A 27,269-nucleotide genomic window follows, 5' to 3' on the forward strand; every position below is an offset into this window, starting at 1 on the left:
TAAGCTGATTATTTTTCTTTTTATGATACTAAATATTTTCTGCCTTCAGATTTCATGGAAAGTATACCCCATTCACATCTGCATCGCTGCCTGACATTCCCAGTTCCAGCAGCTCAGCTCATCCTCCGGCACAGCTGAGTAGTCTTCACTGCCCAGAGGGAGTGGACGTTTTACAGCAACAGATCTTATTCTTTTGGAACCGTGTGCTTTAGAAATTTCACACCAATTTGACAAATAAATTATAAAGTACCTCACCAGTTACAGCAAAGTACTTCTGATTTGCATTTGTGTAGCTAAAAATAGGATTCAGGGGAAAAGTCCAAGACAGGCCAGCTTGATTCAGTTTCCTGTTTATTCCCAGCGCTAAGTGAGTCAGCTAATGGAAAGCTTATGGGACAGCCAACATCACTGGCCTTTTCTTGAAAGTCCGCTTGGAGACAGATGCTGTATTGCACGCATTTGAATCTTGATCTTCCTTGCTCAATGTCGGTTCTAGACAGAAAAAATTCCAGACACCAGCGGATCAGCTGGGTTCACACCAGTGCAGTGGCCCAGGAAGGTTTCCTTGGGCAGTGATGGTGCCAGGCTTCCATTCTGCTGCTCAGCCCAGTTTCATTCTCAGCTCGTTCCCACCCTGCATGGGATGTGCACCTAATATTTGACATTTCTAGAAATTTTACTTAAATCTCACACTGTTCACATCTGCAGACTTCTTTTTTGGAGGACACTCCAAAAATCAGCTGCCCAATACAACACTGATTCAGAGGTTAATTGTGTTTTTTAAATCACTGTAATAAGAACTGAGAAAATACCAACTGTTAATGAATTAGTGACACACATACTCACACTTATCTTGAAGCAGAAACCCTCTTTACACCCACTGCTCACAACATAGCAAAAATACCCTGCTTAGCCCAGCAGCTAAGATACACACACTTGTAATGCAAACAAAAGACATTTCTTGTTGCAGACAAGATGAATTAATCTGATGGAGCAAACCTAAAAAGTTTGAGAAACTTCTTTTTTGAGCATGAATCAGTGCAACACAGAAAAAGTACACCATTATTCAGTAGATCACCATCTTTCATCTATCTACAAAGAACATTAATTTCATAAATTAGAACTTGAATATTACTATGTCTGATGAATGCTATAAAAGAAGTTGCATTTGTCTGACTTTGACAGTGGGCAGTGGTAAGATGTACAGAGGATCGATCTCATCTAGATTGTTCCCATACTTTCTATTATGTGGGACAAGGTACAGATGTGAGAGCACTCCTGTCTTTGTTCAAGTCTCTCAAATCAGATGTTTCCATATCTCAATACCTGGTCATTTACCACACATTTCTGGTGACACCTCCATCACAAAATCAGGCAGCTATAGTGGTACCTGCGGCTTGATGACCCCCTGCTATTGTGAGTGAGCCCATCCCCTTGCTTGCCGCAGCCCCTACCTGCAACCAGCTCATCTCACACTTACTGGTTCTCCCAGGCACCGGCCATTTCCATCATGCATTTACAAGGTTGCTAGCACAATGAGATCTTTGTTCAAGAGTACAGTTTCTAGGTACCTCAGTAATACACATTCATTAATATGCTGATTTATAAAACTCCAATCATACACCCAATGAAGCTGTGTTTAGTAATCCTAAAATTACTAAAAGAAAAATATTTACAATGAAGGATGGAGAGGATGAACGTCAGAGAGTGCAGCAATAATGACATAAACCAGGGGAAAATGCTACATGAATAGGAAACAAAAAAATTAAGAACGCTTTGAGAAGACAGCTAAAACAAAGACAGGAAAACAAAAGATGGTATAAAACAGTGAGGTGCCTAAGGACAACAGGCGAAAAAGAAGAAACAAGACTCTCCAATGACTGCAAGCTCCCGATTTCCTGGCAGGGGACTGTTAGCTCAGTCTCAAGCCACTTGTTTCATCCTTACCTGCAGCAAGCTTCTTGCTACTCCCCCTCAAGGAAAGGTGCCTGATGCCAAGCAGGACCAGGATCAGGCTGAGCAGAAGTCTGATCCAGCTCAGTAACTCCCATGCTCTAAAAGCTGCATGGCTCTGCCCCAGAGTGCCCACAGCAACCCTTTGTCCCGAACTTGGATTACACATAATCCTCTGACTCAGAAAACCCCTTCACTACTGGTATTACTGGATGCTGAGAGAGCATCACGCTGAGTACTTGCAGGCACCCCTTGGCCTCCCCTTGGAAGCCTGCAGGATGTTCCCAGGCGATGTGGATTGTGGGTGCCCCAGGTTACCTGCAGTGCTCCTCCTCACAGACCCACTGCCCTGTACACTGCCATCATCCTCTGCACACACCAAGAGTGTAGATCTTCCACCACCTGCACATCAACAGTGGTGAATCCTGGATGCAATTCTTCAGCTTGCTAGAGCAGGGGTTGGTGGTTTTTTCTCGTATTGCATGTTTAAGCAGAAGCTCCGTATAAGCCACACACCCTTCTGACATTCATTTCATTGCTCTTGTTAATGCTCCTTGAGAGCAGTCACTTTAATTTTACATGATACGTTGTAGTCGGAGTATAAATATCTACATCAGTCTATGTCGTTGCAGGAAATATTGAGCTGTAGAACCTCTGGGAGTGTGCACCAACTCCATGCCGACTGCAGCAAAACAAAGGCAACAAGTAGAGAAAAAACCTCTGACACTAACACCTCCAACAGAAATCCCTCTATTCTCTTGATTCTCATCCGTATAAAGTAGCTGTGCACTCAGTGGCAAGCATTGGCTTCCCAAACCAAAGCAGTAGCAGCAAGAACTGCACATATTCAGGACTTGGTTTAGTTGGGCATTTTCTGCAGTAGGACTCCAGGGAATTTTGACTTCTCATGGTTCCTGGAAAAGCTATCCTCCCTCTCACCACTCCAATGTATTCCCAGTCTGCCTGCCAGTTCCCCAGCCACAGTACAGGCTCCAGTTCCTCCTTCTCCCATCACTCATCTTTTACCTGGGCTTCTCTTCTGCTCACAGAGAGCTTCCAGCTGACATTGCTTGGCCCACTGTAGTGGCACAACCTCCCTCCTCTTCCTCGTGTACCACCAGGCATATCTGCCCTTCATGGCTGCACAAGGCACAAAACAGCTATGTCAAAAGCAACCAGTCTCCTACACAGGGTCCACTCAAGCCAATGTTTTGTCACATGCAGCCCTGTTCTTGGAACCAGAGCATTACAGTTTTACCACCACCTTTCCTCCTGATGCATGGTGTAGTCTTGCTGCAGCTCTTCTTCCACTGTGTTTTAAAACTGAAACCAGTAACATTAATTTCATTAGATTTGCAAGGTACGTAAGAGCTACTGTATTTTCTTTTATTATCTTCATTTGCAATTTCCCAATTGTTCCCTCATCAAAAGAACGTAGTTACTACAGTGCATGGTAATTTAGAACACATTTGTCTTTATTAGGAAAAAAAAAAAGCAAGCTTATTTTAGCTGAAACTGCAACAAAGAGCAGTGGACTCTGGCTCACCTTTTGAAAAGGCTGAAGCATTTTTATCAGCTACCTGAGTTCATGCAAAGAGCTCGAAGGTCACTGCAGGCGGTTATGAATGGAAAGCTCTTCCTCTCCCCAGGGCTCACAGAACGCTTTAAATACTCAGCTTAAAACAGTTGTGGGATGCTTTTGGATACTTAAAAAAAATATATTACCCTGTTCACTATTCCTTTTCCATATCTGTGCAAGAAAAAGTGGAGCAACATTTCTTAAGCACTATCTGTTCTGTAACTAGACACATCTTATTACACATTTTGTGGTGCTGTTAAAGCATGAAGGTGTCCCTCTTTCTAAAGATAAAAATGTACTTCAGAAAAGGGATGCAGGGAAAATTAAGTCAAGCCACCTGTATTTTTGGCTTCATTGCCTGAAAACAGACTGCCCAACTTACATCCGAAACAGACAAGACAGAAAAACTTGAAAGCAGTCCAGATTTAGGTCCTTGGTGTCCAGACTGTGAACTGAGGCAGAGCTGGATTGCTCACAAAGAAAAAACTGTGGGGTAAAACCACCAGAGAGGCATTGGGAGCCTACTTGGGTACACAGTGCAGACCAGGGCAGCCTGTTTGGGCATGCAAGTGTTCCTGAATTTTCAAGAGCTAAACCTAGCTAAAACTGTAACCCCAGGTCATGCATTCAACCTTAAAGAAAGTAAGATAGAATTCAAGTGTAATTTTTGTTTTGTAGCTCCCCGTTTAACACAGACTCATCAAGCAACAGCAAAGAGTTACACAGTGTAACAGACTCCAGAAGAGTTGATGTAGTAAGATAAGACCCTTTAGAAAATTGACATAATCTATACCAAGGTCTAAAGGCAATGAGACGTTACAAAGCCCTGCACAGGTTTTATGTCTTGGGCCTTCTGTATGCAAGGAACCCGACAGGAATGCAGCCACGACCTCCTCTCCACGCTGACTGAGCCAGATCATAAGGCAATATTTCCATGCAAGGACACATAATACCAACTAACTATTATATTCTCATTAGGAACATCTTGGTTTTAATAGCTCCGTTTCTGGAAGACTCCCACTTGTGCTTTGCAGGTGGCCCCCAGGTAACCGGCATTTCCTCGAGCTGCAGGCACACCAAGGGCCAAACCTCTGTTTAGCAGATTCTTCTGTGCCAAGCCTCAGCAGCACCAAGAACACAGACCTGTTCCTCTGCTGTGGGCTTGCAGTATCCCAGCAAGTGATCTCTGAAGCGGTGAGTCCTGTCCATTCATGTATTGCAACAGATGACAGTGGAAATCCAGCCCAAAAAAGTTGAGTTACCCTGTAAGGGAAGGACCGTACCCAGTCTTGAGATAACAACCAAGCCCTTCAGGCAATGAAGTGGTTTAACATTTTTCTCATTCTTGTTAAAATACTACTCTCAAAATATTTTGCATGGCTGGAAGCTAAGAGCACAATTTCAATCATTCCCTCCATCATTAATTCATTCAATTACATCTTCCCCTGGTTCTCAATTGACGCTTTGCCCTAGTACCTCAATGTCAATCATGCAATTAGTACAGCAGCCAAGAACTAGGGCCCCTCTGTAGCATTATCTCCATGTTGGAGTGCAGAGAGAGGAAAAAAGGCAGGCCCTGCTGCAGTGTTAAGATCAGACCCAACAGCAGGTGGGAAGACAGAGGAAAAGAGATAATAAAAATAAAGACATGCATAATTCTTCTCCAATCAGAAACAGCAATCACAGCTCACCACCTGCTCTTAATGCTCTTTTTCAGTGGACCAAGTCATCAGAGTAGTTTGCAGTTGAATACAATTAGTTGTTTAGTTTAGCCAGCCACAGAGATTACAAGGCCATAGAGATTACTATGCAAAGAAAGCAGAGCACATGTGTGTGGACCAAGCAATCATGCAGTGGATGCTAAATGCTTTGAGGATTTTCAGAAAGAATCAGAAAACCTAAGCGATGGAAAAAAATGGGGAAAATTAATCAAAGAAGAATGGAGGGCTGAATGTCACGCCAGCCACAGAGGTTTATCTCTTCCCAACCCTGGGAGAGACATTCAATGGAAATGGTGAAATAATCTCCATAATTAGAACAGGAGGAAAAAATCACTGACATTTAGATATGTCTTTTATGTGGCAGGAGAAAGACCGCAAGGTCTTTTCTCCTCTCCAGTGTTGATGCTATACAAATTATTTAGCACCTGAACATTTGTGCTATAAGAAGCAGAAGCACAATCCCAACAGATGAGTCAAAACCCCGTGAGGGCATCAACTGAACCTGGCCAGGTGTCCCTGCACACAAAGCTGTGGCTCTCCTTCTGCATTCTCTGCTTGAAAGCAAGCCTGCCTCCTCCTTAAGCCATCAAGTTTTTATTTTCATTTTTGCTGTTTAGCAAGAGGAAAACATGCTGTTAAGATAGCTTTCTTTAGAAGTTACAACATAGAAAGATGACTCTTTGAACTCAATAGGTTTTCCAGAAATATTCCTTTTACTTTCACTGGAAAACTACCACCACAGCACCTTAATTTGTTCCTTCACAAGCATATTGCTAAGCTATTATTCATATACTGGGAAATATTTTGCTAGATGGCAAGTCTGTCAAACAACAGTAATATTTCTTGTTTGCAACAGTTACACCACATGAAGCATAATCCCAAATAAAAACTGCTTATAGAGTTTTCTGTCCTGTTCTTGTCAATCACCACATACCAGACTAGTTAGCACTGTTGATTTATTCTTCTTTCCCTTTGAAAGCTTCCACTCTTTTAAGCTTTTTTCATAGGCACAGTTGACATTGTTCTGAGTTCATCTCTTTATATTTTACTTAGGGTTTTGCAGAGACTTCACAAACATAACCACAGTTTGCTTCTGGCATTCAAACCCCTCCTCCTTCCTCTCTCCTCTAGCCATCTCCTTATCTCCTCCTAGCCTGGCCTCTGCACCACCTTCCAAAGTATCATTTTACGCTTATTTGCCTTGGCCATACCGTAACTTCTTAATGGCATTTTTTCTTCAAATAGACTGTGGATGCCTTCACCTATTGTTTCTTCAAAGCTACCAGCCAGGTTTAGATCTATCTGATCTTACATTTGGTCCAAGATGACCTGAAGGTTTCATACTGAACTCCACAAGTTGTCTTCCTCTCTCCTTTTCAAATACCGGCATTGCTGAAGAGCCAGAAGTAATTTAGAGTTTTAAATACAAACATAAACACAGTTTAGAAGAAGTTGCTGTCTGTGCACAGCAAGGGCTGGGGACTCCCTGGGGGCCTGGGCACTTTCCACCACCCCAGCCAAGGAGCAGTGTAGGCTCAGGGCAGCCCCAGCCCTGGGCATCAGGCACCTCTGTGGTCTGGACATCAGCCCATAGGTGGCTGGGAGGTATGTGGAGGGGGCCATGACTGGGGTTTCTCTTGCTGCTTTCTACTCCTCCGTGGACCCTGCCCCATGCATGTTACTCAGGAGGTGTCCCAGGGACTTCTGCCTCATTGTTGCCCCATCACAGAAGTCATGCACACTTTTTCCATCCATCTCATCATACAGCATTTTCTCGCAGTACTTGAAAACCATCCTACAGGGCACCCATACCCTCAGACCATGAAGGGAGCAGATTTTGTCCTTTTGCCACGTACGGGCCTATCACACACTTTGTCTCCAAGCTATGTATGTGCTGCTGAGCTTAAAGACCCAGCTTTATTTCCTCCCCAGTGTTAAAGGGTGAGTAGCTTTTGTTTGAGCTCATCTAGAACTAATCAAGATGTAGGCATTTAATGTAAGTATATAAACCCACTTTTCCTGAAGCCATCTACAGAATGACATTAAGAATGGCAAATCAGCTACTGATAAACCATCTAATTTGCATTCACAGCTACCGCAGACAAGAAACTGTCAGGCTACAGGTAAGATCCAGCACTGCTTTTTTTCTGTAATGTGAGCTCAAAAGAAAAACAAACCAACAACATCCAGTGAGGAAGTACTGAAGAGATCTGTGTAAAATAAAAGAACCTCGATTTGAATGCCTAAGTAATTCAGATACAGAAACACTTTGCAGAGCATACTCCAGTCATCAGCAGTGGTTAAATTAAGTATGCATTAGGTCAGGCCTTACAATGAGGGTACAAAAGAGGAAATACTAGTTGACTAATTGTAATGACATACACCAACCAAAATGTGGGGTTTCATCAGTGCGGTCCTCCTGACGCCTCCTGCCAGCCAGCACTCTCAGGATTTTCTGCCCCAGCAAACTGCTGACACCTCCCTTTCCTGCCCAGCTCTCTGGGAAGGTGATGGCCAGCAGCGTGCAATGCCTTTATGTGGTGGGAAACAATCCTGCTGCTGGTATTTCATTTTAATTGGCTACTCTAAATTCTATAAACTACCGATTCCGGAATCACTATACCTAGCTGCCTTCATTCCAGATTCCAGCTTTCCTTGTCAGGGCAGCACCAAACTGGGCTGCCATTAACCAAAAAGCAAAACCTTTGTTTTGTGATCGTTATGCAAAGATTCCTTTCTCTCCTTCAGAAGCATTTATGTGTACACTTTGTGCTTGATACCATGCGCTCCTCGTTATTTCTTTTATCAAGTATCTATCCATCATGCACTTATTGTAATGAGTGTTTCATCCATATGGTAAATATGCACGCAAACTCAAATTGTTAGTAGTGCTATGCATTTAGTTCATGCTATGTATCTTTCAACATTATATTTAGTCATCTCCCTGTCTGCACATCCTCCTCCATACAATATCGCTGGTGCCTTGTGGAGACTGTTAATCTGTTCATAGATATACAGATATTCCACTCAGTAATATCTAATATTTTAATTTATCTGCTATGCCCTGTAATTGTACAGGTACAAATTTGGATTTATGATTTTTCAGGGCTTTGCAGCTGTGCTTTATTCTACATTGCAGAGGTGAGGCAGTGGTAGGTCACACTACTCACAAGAGATGGTCACTCAGCTAATTAAAGAAGGTGGCTCTGTGCCACTTCAGGCACACACAGCTTGTCTGTGACTATGAACTCACTTGAACACTTAGACCCCAGCCCTGGTCTCACTACATTTGAAGTTACAAATAGTAACTTCGTACTTGTCAATGGAATCACGTTTGCATATAATGAGAATCTGCCTTTGACCAAACTGCAATACACAACTACAATAATTTTCTTTTAAATACACAAAACCCAGATTATTTATACTTCGAAGCTAGCTACAGCTATCACCATTTAAGCTTCATTTCAACAGCACCCATATTTCTCACAGAAAGGACTTTTCAAGTGACTTTTCAAATCATTTTTTTTCAACACATAACCGTTTCTTACAAGTCTGGGGGCACTGCATTTCCAGAACATCTCCGTGTTTTGCTGCTTTAAGGTCACAACAACTCAAGTTTGTCCAACCTCAGGAAAAATGTTAATATAGGATGAATAAGCCCCTTAGGAATTTATATCTGTTTACCCAAAATAAGCTGCAAGTCATGTGAGCCTGAATGGTTCTTCTTGCCTCAATCAGGAAATATTTGCTTCGAGTTTCTCAGAAAGACTAACAGAAGCAGAACTGACAGCTTACTGCTGTTAAAGAGACAGGCCATAAAGCGCCAGCAATGGCCACCACTGTGCTAGATTAGTAAGTATCGTTGTGAACTTCACTCTAAGCCTTATTAATGGCTTTGGTGGGGATTTCCCACAAAGGTGGCCAGGCTCTGAAGTGTAATTATGGACTCTGAAGATGCTGAGAGTCTGCACTATCCCACCAACAAAAGCCCAGTTGCTTCCTGTCTCAGCAGCCTGGAGAACAGCCATAGAAGCAGGGGCCATCCCGGCAGAGATATTTCTATCACACTTTCAGAAATAATAATTCATGATGTCTGGGGTGCTCCATACGAATGCCCTGATACTGCACAGCGCCCTCCAAAATGTTCCCAACTTCAGCAGCCCAGTGGCTGAGGAAGCATGTCAAAACCTCTGCAGCCGCACATTGAGGAGCCCTTTGGAGACCACAGTAGAGGCGCAGAGGAGCATGCAGACACTCGGCACTGGCCATAGAATCAGCTAGAGTGTGTGTGCAGACATATCCAGGAGACTTGGTCCTGAGCAGCATACGATCCACAGATCCCATCCCTCTGAGTCTAAGAAGACACAGGAACACAAACATCCCCTGCCTAATAAAATAAAAATTAAGCAAGCAGCATAGGGTGGGATAAACTAGCTGCTCAGATAGGTACAGTGGAATGAGAGGACATAAACAGCAAAAGCAATGGGTTAGAGGGTCAGATTCAGGGTCTGAGAACAGTTATGATTTCTTCTGTCCTGGTAAAAAGAAATAATAAAAAATTACAGTTGTGCCTTCTTTGGTTGGCTGCTTTTTCGGTGTTGTTTTTTTTAAGATAACCTTTAAATTGAAGAATTTGCAATTCTGAGGCTTCCTGTGGACACTGAAATAACTCCACAACAGGGCAAAACAATAAGGCTCCCAGCACAAGGGAACAGGCAGATCTCAAGGCCAGGAAGATGAGCTCCCTTGATGTGCTTATAAGCACAAGAAGGCCACCCCAATGTCATCAATTAGTCAGATGCATTTTTGCCATTTCAGACACTAAGGGAGATCAGACTCAGATAAAAATCATCTGGCTTCAGACAACTGCCAAAAAAAAAGCAGCCTTGGCAAATGCTGAACTCTCTATGCTATTTGCAAACTGGCAGATACTCCAGGTTTCTGCTAACTCATTTAATTACCTTTTAAAAAAAAATAAATAAGGTCTTGGCCTATTTTTACCATTTTTTTAGCCAAGAAACCTCCTAGATGCTATCCCCTTCTCTGGGAGAGCCTGGTGACCAGGTCTGACACAGGAACTAGAGTCATTCTTTTGCTGCTTTTCTCCAAAAACCTACTCCGTGTTCATATTCCCAAAGTGTAGGCAGCTCCAGAGCATGGAGATACAGGGCATAAGATCAGCCATGAGCTGAGATCTACTGGCCTTGCAACTCCTCAAACAACAGACGGTCTCAACAATGAATGATTCACAGCTGTCCTCACCGTCACCTACTCTCTGTCTTCAGAGGAATGAAATCTTGCCTCAGCAAAAAAAGAAAAGCAATTGCATTTCTACCTCCTCTTTCAATATTTTTAATTTTTTATTTCATTTCTGTTGGGAAGTAGATGTTTTAAGAATAGGCTTAAAAACAAGGTTTAAAAAAGAGCGTGCAAATACATTTGCATATCGTGATCAACTGCTAAAGTACTCTCATGGCTTTTTCTTTTTTTTTTTCCCCACATAGGAAACATACTGAAAAAAAAGTTTTTAAAATTTAAATCAGTGAAATTTCTCTGAGGTATTTCATATTTTCCCATTAGGGGAAAAAGCCCAAATAATAATAATAAAAAAAACCCAACTATGAAACAAAGCATGAATGTTGCCGTTACTTGGAAAAATGCAGCATCTCTTTGGAAACAGTAAACTGGACCTCCTCAACAAAAGGATGGGAACACAGAACCCAGGGTCAAAGATGCTTAAATCAAGCCAAACCAATTCAACCCAATCCAACCCTCCTAAGATCTGAACCCTCATGCTGTTGCTTAATTCTCTCTACTGAATGTCGTGCAACAGGAGGCCCAAAGGAGAAACACCTGCATCCAAGTCTGTATTAGCCCTCTAGCCTCGCTGCACAACCAGCAAAGAAAAAGGCAATGGATCCTTTGCCAAGGCAGGTGTCCAAGACAGGTACAAGCCTTCCAGAGGTGCTCCCCCAGGTGCACGTAGAGGGCCCAGCTGGCAGGTGAGCAGTTTGGGAGGGCAATGCCGAGCTGCACGCTGAGCAGGGACCTTCCCACCGCTACAGTGGGACAGGCTGGGGAGCCTGTTGCAGAGCAGGTGGTTCCACAGGAGGTTTGAGAGGGGCTCAGGAGAGCCTGTAATTCACTCAGAGTGGACTGCTGTTCCCTGCGTATCAGCCTGTTTAAACAAAAACAGGCAAGCAGGAAAAAGAGGTTTAGAATAGGAACAAGAGGGAAGGAAAAACAGACTCAGTACTCTACCATTTCCTAGACGAGTGAAAAACAATTCTCCAGCAGTCCTGACAGATACTCAGTCAGAAATAGGCTTCTAAAGGAAGGTCTCCCACCTCCCAAAAGACAAAAAAAACCTGTTTTTTGTTAGCCTGGAAAACAAAGCCACTGAGCATTGCTTTAAGAACCAACTATATCCTCATTCAGAAGAGGGGAAGTTACATCTTAAACATCAATGGGATCGTGCACGCTACAGCTGCTTTGCAGGTGATGATCACACCTCTGCATGTTGTGACTTCACATTGGCAAAGCTTCCCAACATGTTCCAGGGTCTTTAAGTTGAGGGCACTTATTTAGCTCCACAGTTAAAACAGTAAATGGGCAGATATTCACTAGAGTGAAGGCTTCCCCCTGCCCCCCCCCCCCCCCCAAATTATGCTCTAAACATTGCTACTGAATATTCAAGGACTCCATTTAAGAAAGGAGACTCTAAAATACATAACCGAACACTCACACAAGAACTTTCAAAGAGGTATAGGAAATGCTGTTATATTGCCATAATTAGTCATAATCATGAATTCCCATATTCATCATCTTTCTTGGTATCTATACCACCACAGCACCTCAGTCACCAACATGTACCAGGGCTCCAGTTCTAGGCACTTTACAAACACACACCAAAATGACTGTCTGTGCCCAGTTTACAGTTCACATCATAAGCTTCTTCACTTACAAGCCTTATTCACTTGGCACAGCACCTCAACCCAGGCATTTCTGATTTCTCGTCCCTAGAGTACGATGCCAGCAGTTACTTGGTCTGATGTTCAATGGCTGTGTCTCCTTGCGGTAAGATGTGATTCTTCAACCTGGTGCAGGAGGTTATTTTTAAATTATTTGGGTACATAGCTCTCCACTAACATAGCAAAAAGGTTACTATGCAGTTGTAATTGTGCTTGTGAGCAATACACTGTTGGCGTAGCCTTTCTTCATAGGTCTATTTGTAATTTTTTCTGCATTTATATCTACAGTACATACACTTCAATGAGGAGCCTTTTGTCAATACAAGTATTTGAACAAGTGAAAAATTACCTGATGGCTAGTTTTAAGTGCAGGAAATAAAATATTTGAACCCCTGAGAACAGGGGTTCAAATCCAAACATTCTGAAGTTTATATCTTTTTTTCTCTTATGAGAACCAGTAATGCCTGGGAACGTCAGATGAAACCTGCCTTTGGATTTCTGGCCTCTTAGGGTTTCCTGCCCACAGAAACAAAAGATACTTTATCAGAAGCTGCTAAATTACTCAAGCCCTAAAAAAGTAATCCTGTAAAGCCCTCCACTGCTGAGCAGTCCCTAAATAATTTCTGAAATACCTCATCTGTTTCTTATTCAGATTGTATACAGTGCCCAGTTTAGTATTTGGCTCCATTATACAGATGAGAAGTGAAAGCAAATATATGTTGATAGACAAAACACATCAAGCCCAGTTGAATCTGGTGATTTGATCTGCTATTTATTTAAAGCAAAAGTAGTTCCCCCACTTGCTTGTTACTGTCTGTATTATTTTCACACTAAAAGTATTTACACTTTTTTCTTAACTTGCACTATTATGAAAAAAACAGGGGATCATAAGGCAAATAACTTCATTAAAAGCCTTAGATACTGCAGTATGGTATGGCAAGTTTTCTAGTGCCATGTAATAGTCTAGGATATAACTTCTCCTGCTAAAATGTTCTCCACTGCAATGGAGGAGGCGGTGAATCAGCTGCACAGCCTCTCTCGTTTCCACCGAGTGAGGTATTTCCTGTACCTTTTCACCATTAGCATATCTGCAAATCCACACCTGTGAGTGATACCAGTGAAGCTATTGTGCAATTTGGATCCAGGCTCTTTCTCGTAAGGAGGCATTCCCATGATTCCTACAGCCTGATTATTTAACAATGTGGCAGAAAGTCTATGTGCTGCAAAGCCTGCTTAACACCCAGGGATCAGACTATCCAGAGGTTGCCCTGCATGCAGGATAGACCTTACCCAGGTACCTTCCCACCACAGCAAGGCTATGGGGCATCAGAGGGCTTTGCTCTACAAAGTCTCCTGAAGCACCCTGCCTCTGTGAAACAGGCCACCCAGCTTTTCTCCTGGGTACTTATTCCCAAAACAGCAGGGACATTTAATATTTCAGTGTTTTCACTGTAGGTGTTTGTTCAGTATTTCTGGTGACATAATACACACACAGAAAACAGCCCTTTCAGAAGGCTAATTTTTTTCGATGGAGCCCTCTCACCGAGCAAGGAGCTCTGTAGATCTCACCAGCACACAGTGAGCAGCTTCCCTCTAGCAAAGCTATCCCATTGTCAGTGCAGATAGTTGTTGGAAGTCCATCTGGTTAATTTTTCCTTCAGTTACAGTTGTAGTGATACTAACCTAAAACAAAGAAAAACAAAACCAACCAACCAAAAAAAAAAACCAACAACAACAAAATACCCACCAAAAAAACCCCAACACAAAAAAAAAAAAATATAAAAAACACCCATTAAAGAAAGGGTAGGCTGATCACTTTTTTCTTAATGAGCTTATTTTTTTCTTTCATTTGTTGTAGTATTTGGCGTGGTCACTTCTATTCAAATATAAGACAAATAACAACAACCTGTTGCATTCACGTGTCAGCCTATCTGTATGAAGGCAGGAGCATTAGCTCTGTTTTCCTTGGCATCCTGATGCTCCCATAACCAGAGATAAGGTAAGCAGCCCATGAGAAGTCTAGTGCGTAGCTGGAATGTAAAGGCAGCGCAGAAGTGAATTACAGCTGACCACATTACTCATTTTGCCAGTCATTCAGACTAACAGGAACATTTTTAGAACATCTCCCAGAAAACAGCAGGGTCACAACAGTCACCCACACACAGAGAGATGTGGTTTGGAACAGTTTTAGGCAGAGGTATGAGTGGTGCACAGCGGTACTGTCCCTTCGAATGATCTCTCCTCCACAGCCCCAGCCCTTTGCACTGCCAGATGCATTGTGCAGTGCACTGTTCAGAAGTGTGGAGCATTAAGAGATATCTCCTGCTAATGTATAGGTTTGACATTTTCAGATTTATTCAGACACATTACCCATAAAAAAGCTCTAACACAATCAAAGGACATTATCAGAATTGTCTATTCCCAGGACGTTTGGCACTCCATAACTCAGATGCATTTAACTCCTCAATAACTTTTGTACATTTGGATAATTTGCTGCAGTAATGTACAACCTTGCCTAGAGGATTCAACCCTTAAGAAATTTAATAAATTAAATAGAAACCTGTATAGCCCACATTTACTAGTCATCATCTCATTTAAAAGACCATCCCAGAGTGTCAGCACCACATGATCTCACTGCACTTTCTGCAAGGCAGTGATGCTCAGCCAGGCCTTTATGCTAGGTTTCACTTTATCAGAGGTGGAAGCGATGGATCATCCTATTATCTCCCATCATTTCCAGGCCACTCCAGCCAGAGGTAACAGACACCACTTTAGGGTCACAGCTCATGGTAAAACGTGCTTTCCAACCATCTCCACGCTGGTCAGAGCAGGAGGCCATAGGCAGATAGGCAAAGAAATTAAATACCTGCTCACCTGTACACAGAATTCAGGGTCACAAGGGATGAACAGAACAAGGAAGGGGAAAAAAACCTGTCAGTGCTACATCCACTGTGAATACAGGACTTGCAAGACATTTTCCTTAGCATCCCTCTCAATTCCTAAGCCAGCAGCAGGGCATCAGTCCAATCTCTGCCTGTGCAGACAGACTTCACTTTCAGGTGAGCCTCACCTGCTGATCTCTGGCATGGGGCACTACACGGTAGGGCACCCCATCTTTCTGAACAGTGCTTCATAGCCACTCCTTTAAACAAAAAACTGAGTTCTGCAAAGATGACAGGGACCACATGAGCTGAGGGACATGGCATATGGAAAATTCAGTGAGTCCTGGTACCTGCAAGGGCCCAAAGTGCACCAAAATATCCATCAAAGTGCATCACCCACCAAAAGTCTTCCCATGCCTATCAAAATCCAGCTTGCTCCTTCTCAGTTCAAGTTCTGGCCTTCTGAGAAAACAAACAAATAAATAAAAAATAGAAATCCTCAGCATGAATCCCTCTAAGGCTGACATCTGCTCATGGGTGTCAGGGCTGCCCCGAGCCAGGCTGCAGCTGCCCATCTTTGCAGCTCCTCAGCAGCTTCTGTCCTTAGAAGGATCACGGTGTCCCTGACATCTTGCACAGCAATGCTAAGCTCCTTCTGAATTTCAGTCAATCAGCCTAAAGGTTTTAGTCTAAAAAAGAACATAACCCTGTAGCAAGCCACAAATTCAAGTCTTATCAGTGCTTTAATTATACTGAGTTGTTTGACTTGTTTGTACCTCTACCAGTGTGAGATAATTACACTAATGGGAAAGCAACATTCATGGTTGGAAACACTTACCATCAACAGGAGCAGAATCTATACAGTCAAAATCCACCCAGAGAATGCTATTTTATTTCAGTTCTCCTCCATTACACACTTCTGCAAGAAAACTGTAATACAGACAGTATGGGACCTGCCTCTCTGAGACTCCTAGCCCAGTGCTGAGCCAAGCTGTTCCCATCATCTCTGGGGACAAGATTCCTCCCACCAGTGCCAGACTGGGTGGTGAGCTATGCAGGACCATCATTGCTGGCCAAGGTGTCATGCAGAGCCCTTGGCATCTGCTCCACCTTTTGCAGAAAGCCAACAACTGCAGCAGGGCCACACTGCTGCCAGGAACTGAGTACTGATGTCAACAACTGGCAAAAAGTTCACATCATCTCTGCAGAACCATAACGATGTTATAAACTCCACCCTATGACAGCAAAACCAGCGGAAAGAGCACCTGCATATCCAGTGACTGGGCGAAATGGATGCCATTCCACACCTCTAACTCCTACCTCAGACAACTCACACTTTTTTAAAAAATATGAGGCTAGAAAAGTTAGACAGCCATATTTGTTTCATGAACCACTTGCTCATTTATTATGAAGTAGATATGAGAGGTTGTTATAAAAGCATCCTTTAAGATGCTTTTGTAACACTATTAAGCTTCTGAAGAGCTCTGCCAAAGCTGTCAGCACCCATTGATCACCAAGGCACCTCCTTTCTTAGTATTCCCTCAAGCGTTCAGCTCTATTCTAACGGTGATATTTATTTTGAAGATGTAAGGGATGATGCTTTTAGAGTCATCAGGCACACCAATAATTCATTTACCAGTATACTTCATACATGCTGCACCTTAGCTCAGCCCAGAAAGACCTGGATTTTTGTCTTCCTTAGGTATTAAAGATTATATAGGTAAACAGCATCAAAGCTAAGAGTAGAAATCACTGAGCAGGGGGCCATCTGTTATAAGGTATTTTCAGAACATCAGAGGAGGTAAAATACTCCTTTGTCATAAATTCTGGTCAGTTTTCTTACAGCAAAACCTCACAGTTCTGTCCAGCAGCTCCTTACAGGAGAAGAATCCCAATCTGTCTCACATACCAGTCAGATGATGTTTCTCAAGACAGGCTGAATACTCAGTGTCTGCTACATGATCTCATGCAATACAACAAATTAGGGTAAGAAATTCGGAATAAAACCATATCAATAGAAAGGTACCTAAGCAGAATATAATTAACCAGACTAGAATTTAGCAAAAGTACTCATATTACCATATTAGTATCAGGGTTTAAATAAAAGCTTGGTTAATACTGCCAAAGGATATCATAAAAGCTGTAATAACTACCCGCTCTGGGTCTCAGGTTCTGATGTTGATGTCGGTGATGAAGCGACAGCTCTGCCCACAGTGCTCACTACCACCACGTCAGGGCCTTCACTGCTTCCCCTGAGCCCCAAATTCTGTCGAGTCTGCAGCCAGCACCAGCTCAGCATCAATTCCTCAAGACTGACCCATGAGCTCCATCACCCTCCAGCCTTCCTCAGAGCTTCGCTTTTCACTCAGAGCCTGCAGCCAGGATGATACCAGGTCTCTGCAAGAAGACTAACTAATTTTCCTGCTGGGTATCACACACTAAACTAAAACAATTGTGTCATTCAGGGAGAGGTAATGTGCATCAATTACTATGACAGACAATGAGAGATTGACCTAATATGTGATTAATACAATACCTATTCATTTCTAAAAAACGGTAGTTTCGATTCATTGCTCCTGCAGTGTATTCCATTTTCAAATATAATTCATTCCACAGTTTTAAGTGCAAAAGCTAAAGCCATTCAAAAATCAAAACTGAAAAACTTATGTTTGATTCTATAGCAACAAGCTGTTCTCTTCATAGTAAACATCTCAGGAGAAAATTACTTCCTTTTTTTTTTTGTGAGACTTCAGTGCAGAGAATTGCTCTTCGACTTGAATTTTGCATGACAAGTTTCAGATCCATTTGAATTTATAAGGCCAAACAAACAACTCTTGAAAACAATGATTTAAAGTTTAAACACCAGCCTTATGAAATAGATGATGTGGTTAGATTAGTTCTCCAGAAGTCTGCAGGACACAATACTTTCAGTTTATAATATCTTACAGTCAGGCATGTGGACAAATACCCTCATTTCTGGAAGGTGAACCAATTGGTTGGTTCTTACTGTTTCAAACACACTGAGAATTTAGTTTCTTATTACTTGAAACTGTAATCTTGTATTTGTGGTAAAACACCAATAATTGTAACAACTAATTGGTAACAATAAACTTCTCAGCAGGTGCATGACTTATTCAGTAGCTGCCTCCAATTTTCCATCACATCCTCCTCTCTACATACCAGCTCCCTAGAGGGAAGCTTCCCACCGTGCCCAGGAGTGACAGTGCCCTGTGCCTAGTCACTACACACTGCATGGCAGCAGATCACATCACATTTCTGCAGAAAAATAAAATTAAATTAAAAATTAAAACTATTGCTTAACATTTTAAAATTGAAATCCAGGTAACTTCTTGTTATTAAAAATATTAGACATTAAATAATACACACGTGCTCAGTGCTCTCCAAGTCTGCCATACAAGCATTGCAGACATGAACAGAGACCCTGTGAGATGCCAGCACAGTGCTAAAATTTCTGCCCCACAGAAATTCTCTGCATTAGCTAATTCAAGAGGCTTTTCTCTTTCAGCGCCTGCAGCAGAAGAGTATCCTTACTCCTTATGGTAAAAAGCATGCCATACGCAAAATGCTGCAAGTTTATTTGCTACAAGCCAGTTGCTGCTTGAAGTATGAGATTTAAATGCCATTTCTTCTAAAGAAGCACAAAAAGCAAAGTGTTGCTCAAGGGGCAAAAAGGAACTTCCCATGAATCAGTTTCCCTTGAGCTTTCAGTGCTACACACAGGAGGAAGAAACAGGAGAAAGCCCCTGAGCCAGTCAGCATCACCAAATGATGGCATCAGACATCCAGCATCACCGAGCACAGCTGCCTTTACAGTGGTCTGAATATTATTCACTTTTCCTCTCTAAAAAGTGAAGTGCCCTTTGTAAAAAGAATGTAGGTACTGTATAATTTAGGGAAGACAAGCCTGATTCTGGTGTTTGCTTGTTAGAGGCAGCTAGAACAAAGAAAAGAAGATGCTACAGCAGAAATTTGAGAAGATATCCAAAGCGCTGACTTACAAATCCTCAGGTTCAAAATGGGAAGTACACCGACCAACACCACGCAGCAAATGGGAGACCAGCAATGGGAAGGAGATACCATTCACATCCTGGCCTGTAGACTAGGTCAACACGATCTGCGTTTCTTTTGTGGCTAGAAGTATCAATTAGCCCAAAGTAAATTAGCGCAGCATTAACTAAGTTGTAGATTCACGGCATGTTAGCTGTTCATTGCAAGAGCTGTCCCGAGCCCTGAGAGCACCTGTCCAAGCAGTTGTCACAGATAACAGGCACCACCGCACACCCACACCCTGCTTTGCCTGCACTCTGCTCTCAGAGCTTAGCACGCTGTCTGCAGCAATCCCGTTAAGAGGAGGTATACTTTGTGTTTCAACAGACCGCATTCATAATTCATGCTCTTGGCAAAGCAAGTGAGTTTTTGGAATCAATACAAAAATGTCAGCTGAGCTCAATAACCTATAAAGTGTAAATCTCAGCCTTTTACTCCTGGGGATGACACTTACTTTTTTTAATATTCTTGTTAACAGGTGTATTTGATTATATAAGCATTGCACATATTGCACTTTATGAGGTTTATCCACTGGTTCTGTGGACTTACTTTCACATTTATTTGGGTAAATAAAACTGAAATCTAGGCAAGATCACAAGACAGGTTCTGATGAACAATTGTCATTCTTATCAAATGTAAATTGAACAGAGAGAGCTTGACACAAGAAACTCATTGCAATTAATTACTATGATCATTGTTATTTTAAAATGAATTTTGACAAGATCCATTATTGGTAAGCACCATTAATTTGTTCTATTCTCCTAACTGTTTTTATGGGACACTGAAATTACATATGTCATAAAAAATGCTCATTTTAAGGTATTATTAAAACTTAATACAATGGCAGGAAAATTATCCATACCATATAATGTGTTCATTGTTATGAAAAACTGGTAAATTGCTAAATACATAATAGGCTTAGTGAGAAGGAAAGGAAATCTGTATTGCATAGGAATAAATCTACTTTACAATACTGTTTCTTATTACAGTACTTCCCTAAAAAACAGAAATGAGGGGTACAAGAAATTACGCATTTTTGCAGGTACACAGAAGTTAATGTCATATTGGAAAAGTCTATTTTGCATTAATATTTTCTCTAGATGTTTCATAAAGAGACAATGACCTTGTGATGAGGCAGTAACAATGTATCTGTGGGGATATCTGGACTATTTTCATGTATCTTCTGTAGAATAAACCAGACTGGGAATTCTAGTTGCAGACAATGAATCAGGCCCTGGATTAGTTGCCCACCAGTGGGAATGCCAGCTGTGCACGTCTTGTTTGTACATCTCTGGTCCTTATGGGTCCCTTCCAACTCAAAATATTCTACGATTCTACACAGAGTGCAAATGAACACATTTGCACCACTCCAGCAGCAGCTTCTTTGTTGCAATGGAAACCTGAGGATCAGGCACAGCGCAACCACCTCCCTAAATTAAGGGAATGCAATTGCCTGCTGACAAAGTATTCAGAGGTGAACAATTCTACTAAATACAAGCACTGCCAGGGGAATGCTTTTCCCAGCTTTCAAGGAACAGGCATATTCAAGAACTACTACAGAACTAGCACAATATACCAGCTGCCACAGAGCAGACTATGTCCAAACTCATAACATCAGTCTCTCAGTACTCTCTTGAAAATTATCCCTTTTATCTGCATTTAATCAGGTCTTCTGCAAGGCTGCCACATCAAGACAGGAATGATCCAAAAGGTCCCTTCAAAGAACTACCTTGCCTTCACAAACAAGATGTTGGACTAATAAATTTTCCCACCTTTCGTTTTATTTGGAGTAACCCACGGAGAGGAGCCTAGGGTATACTGTAGGAAGCACTGGGAGCATTTATTCCACCAGATAAATGGATTCCTAGCGATCCAGCCTCAGTTAAACTACAGGAGCATTCAAAATACTCCAGACACAAACACACTTCTTTTTCCCTTTGTCAAGAGCTGCAAGGCTGACATATAGCTATTATAACTGCAATGATGAGCAAGCTGATTTTAAATGTAGATGCTACAGGCAAATTTCATTGCTACAAACTGTTCAGATGAAGTTACTGATGCTACTGCATCTATGTATAACAGCTATTCCAGTAAATAATCTAAAGATGCAGTGAGGAAAGCCTCATATGCAGTATTACTGCATCCCGCGTTGCTCTTTGGGGAGCGGAGATCTCATGTCCACTGACAGCAGCTTTGGCTTCTCTCAGCCAGCCTCTGAAGCTTGATTTTATGTGGTCACCACCTATACCTATCAGAAAGATCAGAAGAAAACTTGGCAGCAAATGAAGGAGCAATAGATATTGATGATATCTAATGAGCTATAACTTTAGAATTTTGCAGTTTAGATGGAAGTGGAAAGGCCAGAAGCTTTAAAAAAATACAACCGCTGTTCCAATAATAAAAAAAAAAAAATTCTTTCAAAGAAAATAAATCAATATGCAAACTCTTTCTGTGCTGACATTTTCCATCACAAATGGGTGGCAAAAGGGGACAAATTGAAAGTGAACACTTACTATGCTTGTCTGAAGAAGTCCTGAGTGATTTTATAAAAATTGTTTTCAACCAAAAATAAAGATGTGTTCAACTCTCAAAGAATATCTGATTGGTACATTTCAGCTGTTCCATTTTCCAGTTGAACACAATAAGCAAAGACAAGAAAAAAAACTGTTTAATTAAAGACAAAATAACTATTGCTGAGAAATCTGAAATAGAAATCATTTGTGTGGTAAACAAGACTCACAGTAACAAAATAAAATGCTACTAGGGTTATTCATTATGTGAACGTATATCACATTAGCAATCCAAACAAAAGGTTAATAGTTATTTCATAACTTTAAAGATAATCACCAGCTCCTCAGCAAACACCATTTGTTGTGCATAGTCATAGACCTTGGCATCAGTTTAACTTGTTAGAGTTTTCCTGAAATCTACTGTGGATTTCTGGCAAGTAAAGCCAATCACTTCTCTAGCAGTTCAGAAAGAAAGAGACAAGCAACTAAAAATCAATGTTTGATAAACTGTTATGGACTTTACTCCCCAAGTTCCTTTTACAGAATATAACACATGGAAGTGGCAAGTTTCCTCAGTGCACCACAGAAACACACACATTTTAGAGAGAGCAAAAGAGGAAGTATTTCAAGACATTAATACCTCTCATAAGCATGTGACTTATTATTTTATCTTTTACCTTAAAAAATGGCATTCCTATGGTCAGGATATATTCAGTGCAGTGCTGGATGCAGCTGTTTATATTCATTGTTACAGCGATGGAAAAGAAAGAAAGCCTTAGGAAAGAAAGGAGGAATAAAACACCATTTAAAAATAGACAGCAACCACTCCAGGCTGGTTTTTTAACCTTTTATTATTCTGCTTATCTATTCTAATATCAAGAAGAGGAGATTCTTTACCAAGGAATGGTAAAGGCAATGATCTGAAGAATAATGAAACAATGCATACAGATTGTTACTGTACTTTCTGACTGGTTGGGATGCCACCATATGTGGAGCAGAAATTGTTCAAAACACCACAACTCTGAATTATGAGGTATTTTCATTATTTCGATCAGATGGATCACAGCTGAGCCATGACTGAAAAAACATCTACATAAAGGAGAAAGAGTCAACAGTGCAGCATAGTGCAGATATCACAAAAAAAAATAAAAATAAAAAAGCAGCTTGTCTGCAGTGTGATGAAGGCAAGACACTCCCCAGAGCAGTAGGAAGACTGAGGCTACGTGCTGATATTCAAAACCACGCTGGTAGTTCCTTTTACGGTGGATGGAGAGCAAGTATTTTCCAAGGACCGGCAATCCACTTACATAGTATCCAAACAAAGGAAGAGGAAGGATGGAAAGGGAGTGTTAATGAAATTTGGGTCTCATAACCATTGCCAATGCATTCTCTTATATATCCAGCATATCGCAATGTATTTATTTCCATTTTCCATGCACAGATGTTAACTATGGAGCAAAAGTACAAGGGAGAGGACTAGCTGAACAAAATAAATCATGGTAGAGGAGCACAAGGAGAATGGCACACAGCCAGCTATTTGCCCAGTTGTTCCATGGACTTTTAAGAAGGCAAAACATTCAACATGATATGCTGAGAATGAAGCCTTTGAGTTACATAAATGAAGTGAAATCAGCGGTCTCTCATTCCTCAGTCTCAGGTTTACCATGTTTGGAGTCTGTTGCTCCCAGTTGTTCAGTCCAAAAACTGCCGGTTGTGGGACAAAGCCAGCTGTCAGAGCCACCCTGGGACAAAGCCCGAGGCAGGGCTGTACTCCGTTCCCTGACTCCCGAGTGCTCGGAGTATCTCACAGCCAGGCTCCCAGGCTCATCGTTCTCATGTCCAGCAGCTCTGCAGTTTTGTTGACTACCCATAACTGAAAATGTAGATTTGATAGATACCTGGGTTTCCACATATGCTGGAGCCCTCCCTGCCCAGTTCTTCCATGTGCCTGTGTTCAATTTCTCATTTCCATTTTGTGGACCCATTTTGTTGCTGTTGTGCAGTCTGAGTCTGGCTCAGCACTCAAGCATTGACAAGTACATGGATTTAAACGCACACCTCCAGCCTTGCGGAATTCCCTTCCACACAAATCTGATAACCAGTCACTGAAATCAACTCCCAAAAGAAGCGTCACATTCTCTCAATTCTGACATTTTCAAATATAGGGATTCCTGCCTTGGAGATAGAACATGACGGCCTCCAGTATTCAAGAAACCATACAAGAAGAGAAAGTGGAGCTTTCCTAGCCTTATAGGTCGATTTATTAAATGTTCATGGTATTATTAATTATGTGGGTACACAAGCTTTTGTAATGCTGCTGCCCAAATTCAGAATAAGTTTCACTGAAAATGAACATATTTTGCACAACAGCTCAAACAAATTTGAGCAAGCATTTGAAGTGGATATTATGAATGCATCAGTTCTACTCTGGTTCAAAGTTTATATCCTTTTATAGCTTAACCTTAGATAAGAGAATAAGCTTCATACAAGAATATGCCAGTATTTATTAAACACTAATTTTGAAAAGGCTTGAATAATTTAGCAAGGCTTCTTTCCTAAAGAGATGGACACAACTGTGTAATTTAATTTTTGAACTTGTCTCCACAAGGACTCCAAACACACATTTGCAAACAGATATTATCATAGCATTCTGTAATACGGAAATATTTTGCAGGGGGATATATGAATGTTTATCTTTTGTAAATATGAGCAAATAAAGGAAGGATCTTGGTGTCAGAGGCATGGACACATTCTTAGACATCTGAACATCTTTGTACTGTAAGGTGTAGGGTTTAAATGGGAACGGCAACAGATGAGCCACACTGAAATATATTGAATGTGACTATTTCTCTCCCTAAAAACGTAACTCGAATTAAAAAGCAGTTCAAATGTACATCAATTAAAATCTGTTTTTTAATGCATAACCAAATACCAGAGTGGATGAAAATTCATACTTAGAACTCAACTCCTCAGTACCCAGCTCTGGCAGCACATACAGGCAGGCATCCTGCCATCATTTAAATGTCCAGCACTGGCACACCCATTTAAATATAGTCATCAGTGGGAGAAGTCCTAGCAAGTTTTACCACTCTGTCATGAAGATGACTTCTATTACGGGTGTTTAGCTGTGCTTAGCTGTGCTTTTTATTGCTCTAGCAGTTATAAAAGATAAGTTCAAGTCCACAGCACTCAGTGAAGTTATTTTGGAGCCCTGCTTGTACTAAATTAGTTTGCAGGGTGCAGGGCGAAGCATATTTCAAAAATCAGCATCACTTCTGCATGGCAACTGAGTTATCATGCTATCCCCTAATTAAGAGGCAGCTTTAAACTGTATAATTATCAAAAGTGATAACAACAAAATAAAAGAACAATTATCTTGAAAATTACAATGGATCTAAAGTAGTGATATAAACACACAAAGTATTTCATTGATAACAAATATGACAAACTCTCTTATCTGTAAACACAGAAAAGTTCCATATGACCTATAACTGTTTATAGGACAGTAACAGGAAGTCCACCACCTGGGATAAATAAACTGGCAAAACAGTAATAAATGACACACAAAGGGAATATCCACTGCACACAAGGGACCAGAAGTCATTTCTCTTTTAAAAACATCTGACACACAATCCATCTGGACAGGTAAATTGTCCCTAATGCAGTTATGAACTCTTCCAATTCTGAAAAAAACATAGAGCAGTACATGAAGGTTAGGGAGTACAAACTCCTTGTTCTTACACCCTTACTTCCCGATAATCCAATGCCCTTTAAAGATAGTTGTGAACCCACCATGCTCCAATCTTGGATGCTGGAAGGCAACTGGGTTGCAAAGCTGGTGCTGCTGCAGCACTAAGCTGTGCTGCTGAGGGGCTCCCTGACCTTGGGGGCACTCAGTGCCTGGAACAGGCTGCATCCATCGCTCATCGCTATTCCAGCAGCCGTGGAAGAAAGCAAGTTCAGCTCTCCACTCTGTCCTAGATCTACTGTGCAAACTTGGGCAACTGACTCAGACTTTCATTGCTGCTTTAGTGGGATGGTGATGCTAGCCTTGCTGTGTTGTGAGAGAGCGAGTATGAAGGCAGTATGATACAGCACATATGATGCAAAAGGCACCCACAAAGTTGTCTGTCTTGTTATACCTGTCTCATATATGGGAACTCTACATTCCAATCTAGCCATTCAGTTTGCTAAAGAAAAGACTATGATGTCTGCATTTGCAGTCTGCAGATGCCTGCAGTGGGTCAAGGACCACAATTAGGAGGAAGACTTAAACCTACAGAGCAGCTGGATCAGTAAAACAAAGCACCGTGGACCTCAAATGAGAGGTTAATTTGTATTGTTCTTGGGGTATATTTAAGCCAAGCACATAGGATCCATGCAGCCCAAAAGATTCCAAACAAGCAGGGAAGGCCCCAGCATCGAATGTTTGCACACCAACAGCACCTGACTGACAGCTACAAATATTTACTCTGTGCTTCCTCCTTTGAAGCACATGAAGCTTTAGTGCCTGACGGAGCAGCTGTATCTCAGACACACACAGAGCACAGAAGAATTTCACTTCAAGCTGAAGGAAGGATTACAGGATTTGGCATTTCTTCTATTTTAAAGTTGCTTTTATTACAGCATTAAAAAAATCTATAGGTTGCTCTGGGGCTGATGCTAGATATGCAGACTTATTACTATTGGGATTCAGTGTTCTGCAGCAGATTGAACTTCCTTGTATAAAAGAAATTAATCAACAAGGAATGGATAACATGCAGAAAGAAGGATTGCATCTTAATTCACATACTAAGATGCCTATTGTTTTTCTATGCTATTTACAATAAACCCTGGAGATGCAAAACTTGTATGCAGTCTTCTGTGTTGAAATGTCCTGTTTTCTGTACTGCCACATGTAATCAAACAGATTAAGGAACTGGTAGCTTTGAAACCATCAAGTCGTGATTTTATTAAAAATATTTAAGGATAACTTCAAATATATCCCTACAGACATTCCATCCACCTCCAACATGAATGAGAAATATGATTATGCATTACTGCCTGTATAATTCAGCATCATCTGCTCACTTTGCTTTCTTCCCACTGGTGGCCACGAAACACAGATTATCCATGTAACAGCAAGGCTGTGTAAAGGACAAACCTCGTGTTTGAACCTCTCAGTAGTATACTTAAATATCACCAGCTTCCAATCAACCCCAGGAGAATTCAAGATGCTAATCAAACCTACTCTCCAGGAATTAATTTCCATGTACCTCCTTCTGGAACCAGCTAATGCCACGTTGGCAGCATCCTTTTTGACGATCCTCTGCCACCTTCCAACTCCATCCTACTCTGCTCACACATCAAAGGACAAGATAAGCCATCTTAGCAACACTTCACCCAAAACTTATCTTGCATTTTCCTTTCACCATGCCCTCTCCAGATGTGTGGGGTCACAGCTTTTGAAATTACAACCCCTACACTGCTAGTGTGATCCTTGGCGGGTTTTGGTGATCCAGGGCCATACCTACAGCCCCAGCTGGAGCCATACATCAGCACATGATACTGAGTCTGCAGAGCCCGCACCAATATGCACGCTTACC

General features: G+C 41.6%; 1 protein-coding gene across 19 annotated transcripts in view; it reads right to left on the reverse strand.

Annotated features, from left to right (window-relative positions):
* HTR2C (5-hydroxytryptamine receptor 2C) overlaps positions 1-27,269 on the reverse strand; it is a 284,555-nt gene that overhangs the window by 206,801 nt on the left and 50,485 nt on the right. For 13 of the 19 annotated variants that reach the window (XM_080365985.1, XM_080365989.1, XM_080365975.1 and 10 more), the window contains exon 1: positions 1,948-2,089. The exons of 2 other annotated variants lie outside the window; for them this stretch is intronic. Coding sequence is in view for 1 of the 17 variants with exons in the window: in XM_080365984.1 (XP_080222110.1) it covers positions 1,948-2,122 (175 nt within the window). In the remaining 16 variants the exon portion in view is untranslated. Of the gene's footprint in view, positions 1-1,947; positions 26,738-27,269 lie in introns of those variants that run through there. 4 more of the 19 variants (XM_080365991.1, XM_080365971.1, XM_080365984.1 and 1 more) reach the window with 3 other exon arrangements.

Source organism: Falco punctatus (assembly GCF_963210335.1).
Source record: "Falco punctatus genome assembly, chromosome: 15".
Classification (NCBI taxonomy): Eukaryota; Metazoa; Chordata; class Aves; order Falconiformes; family Falconidae; genus Falco; species Falco punctatus.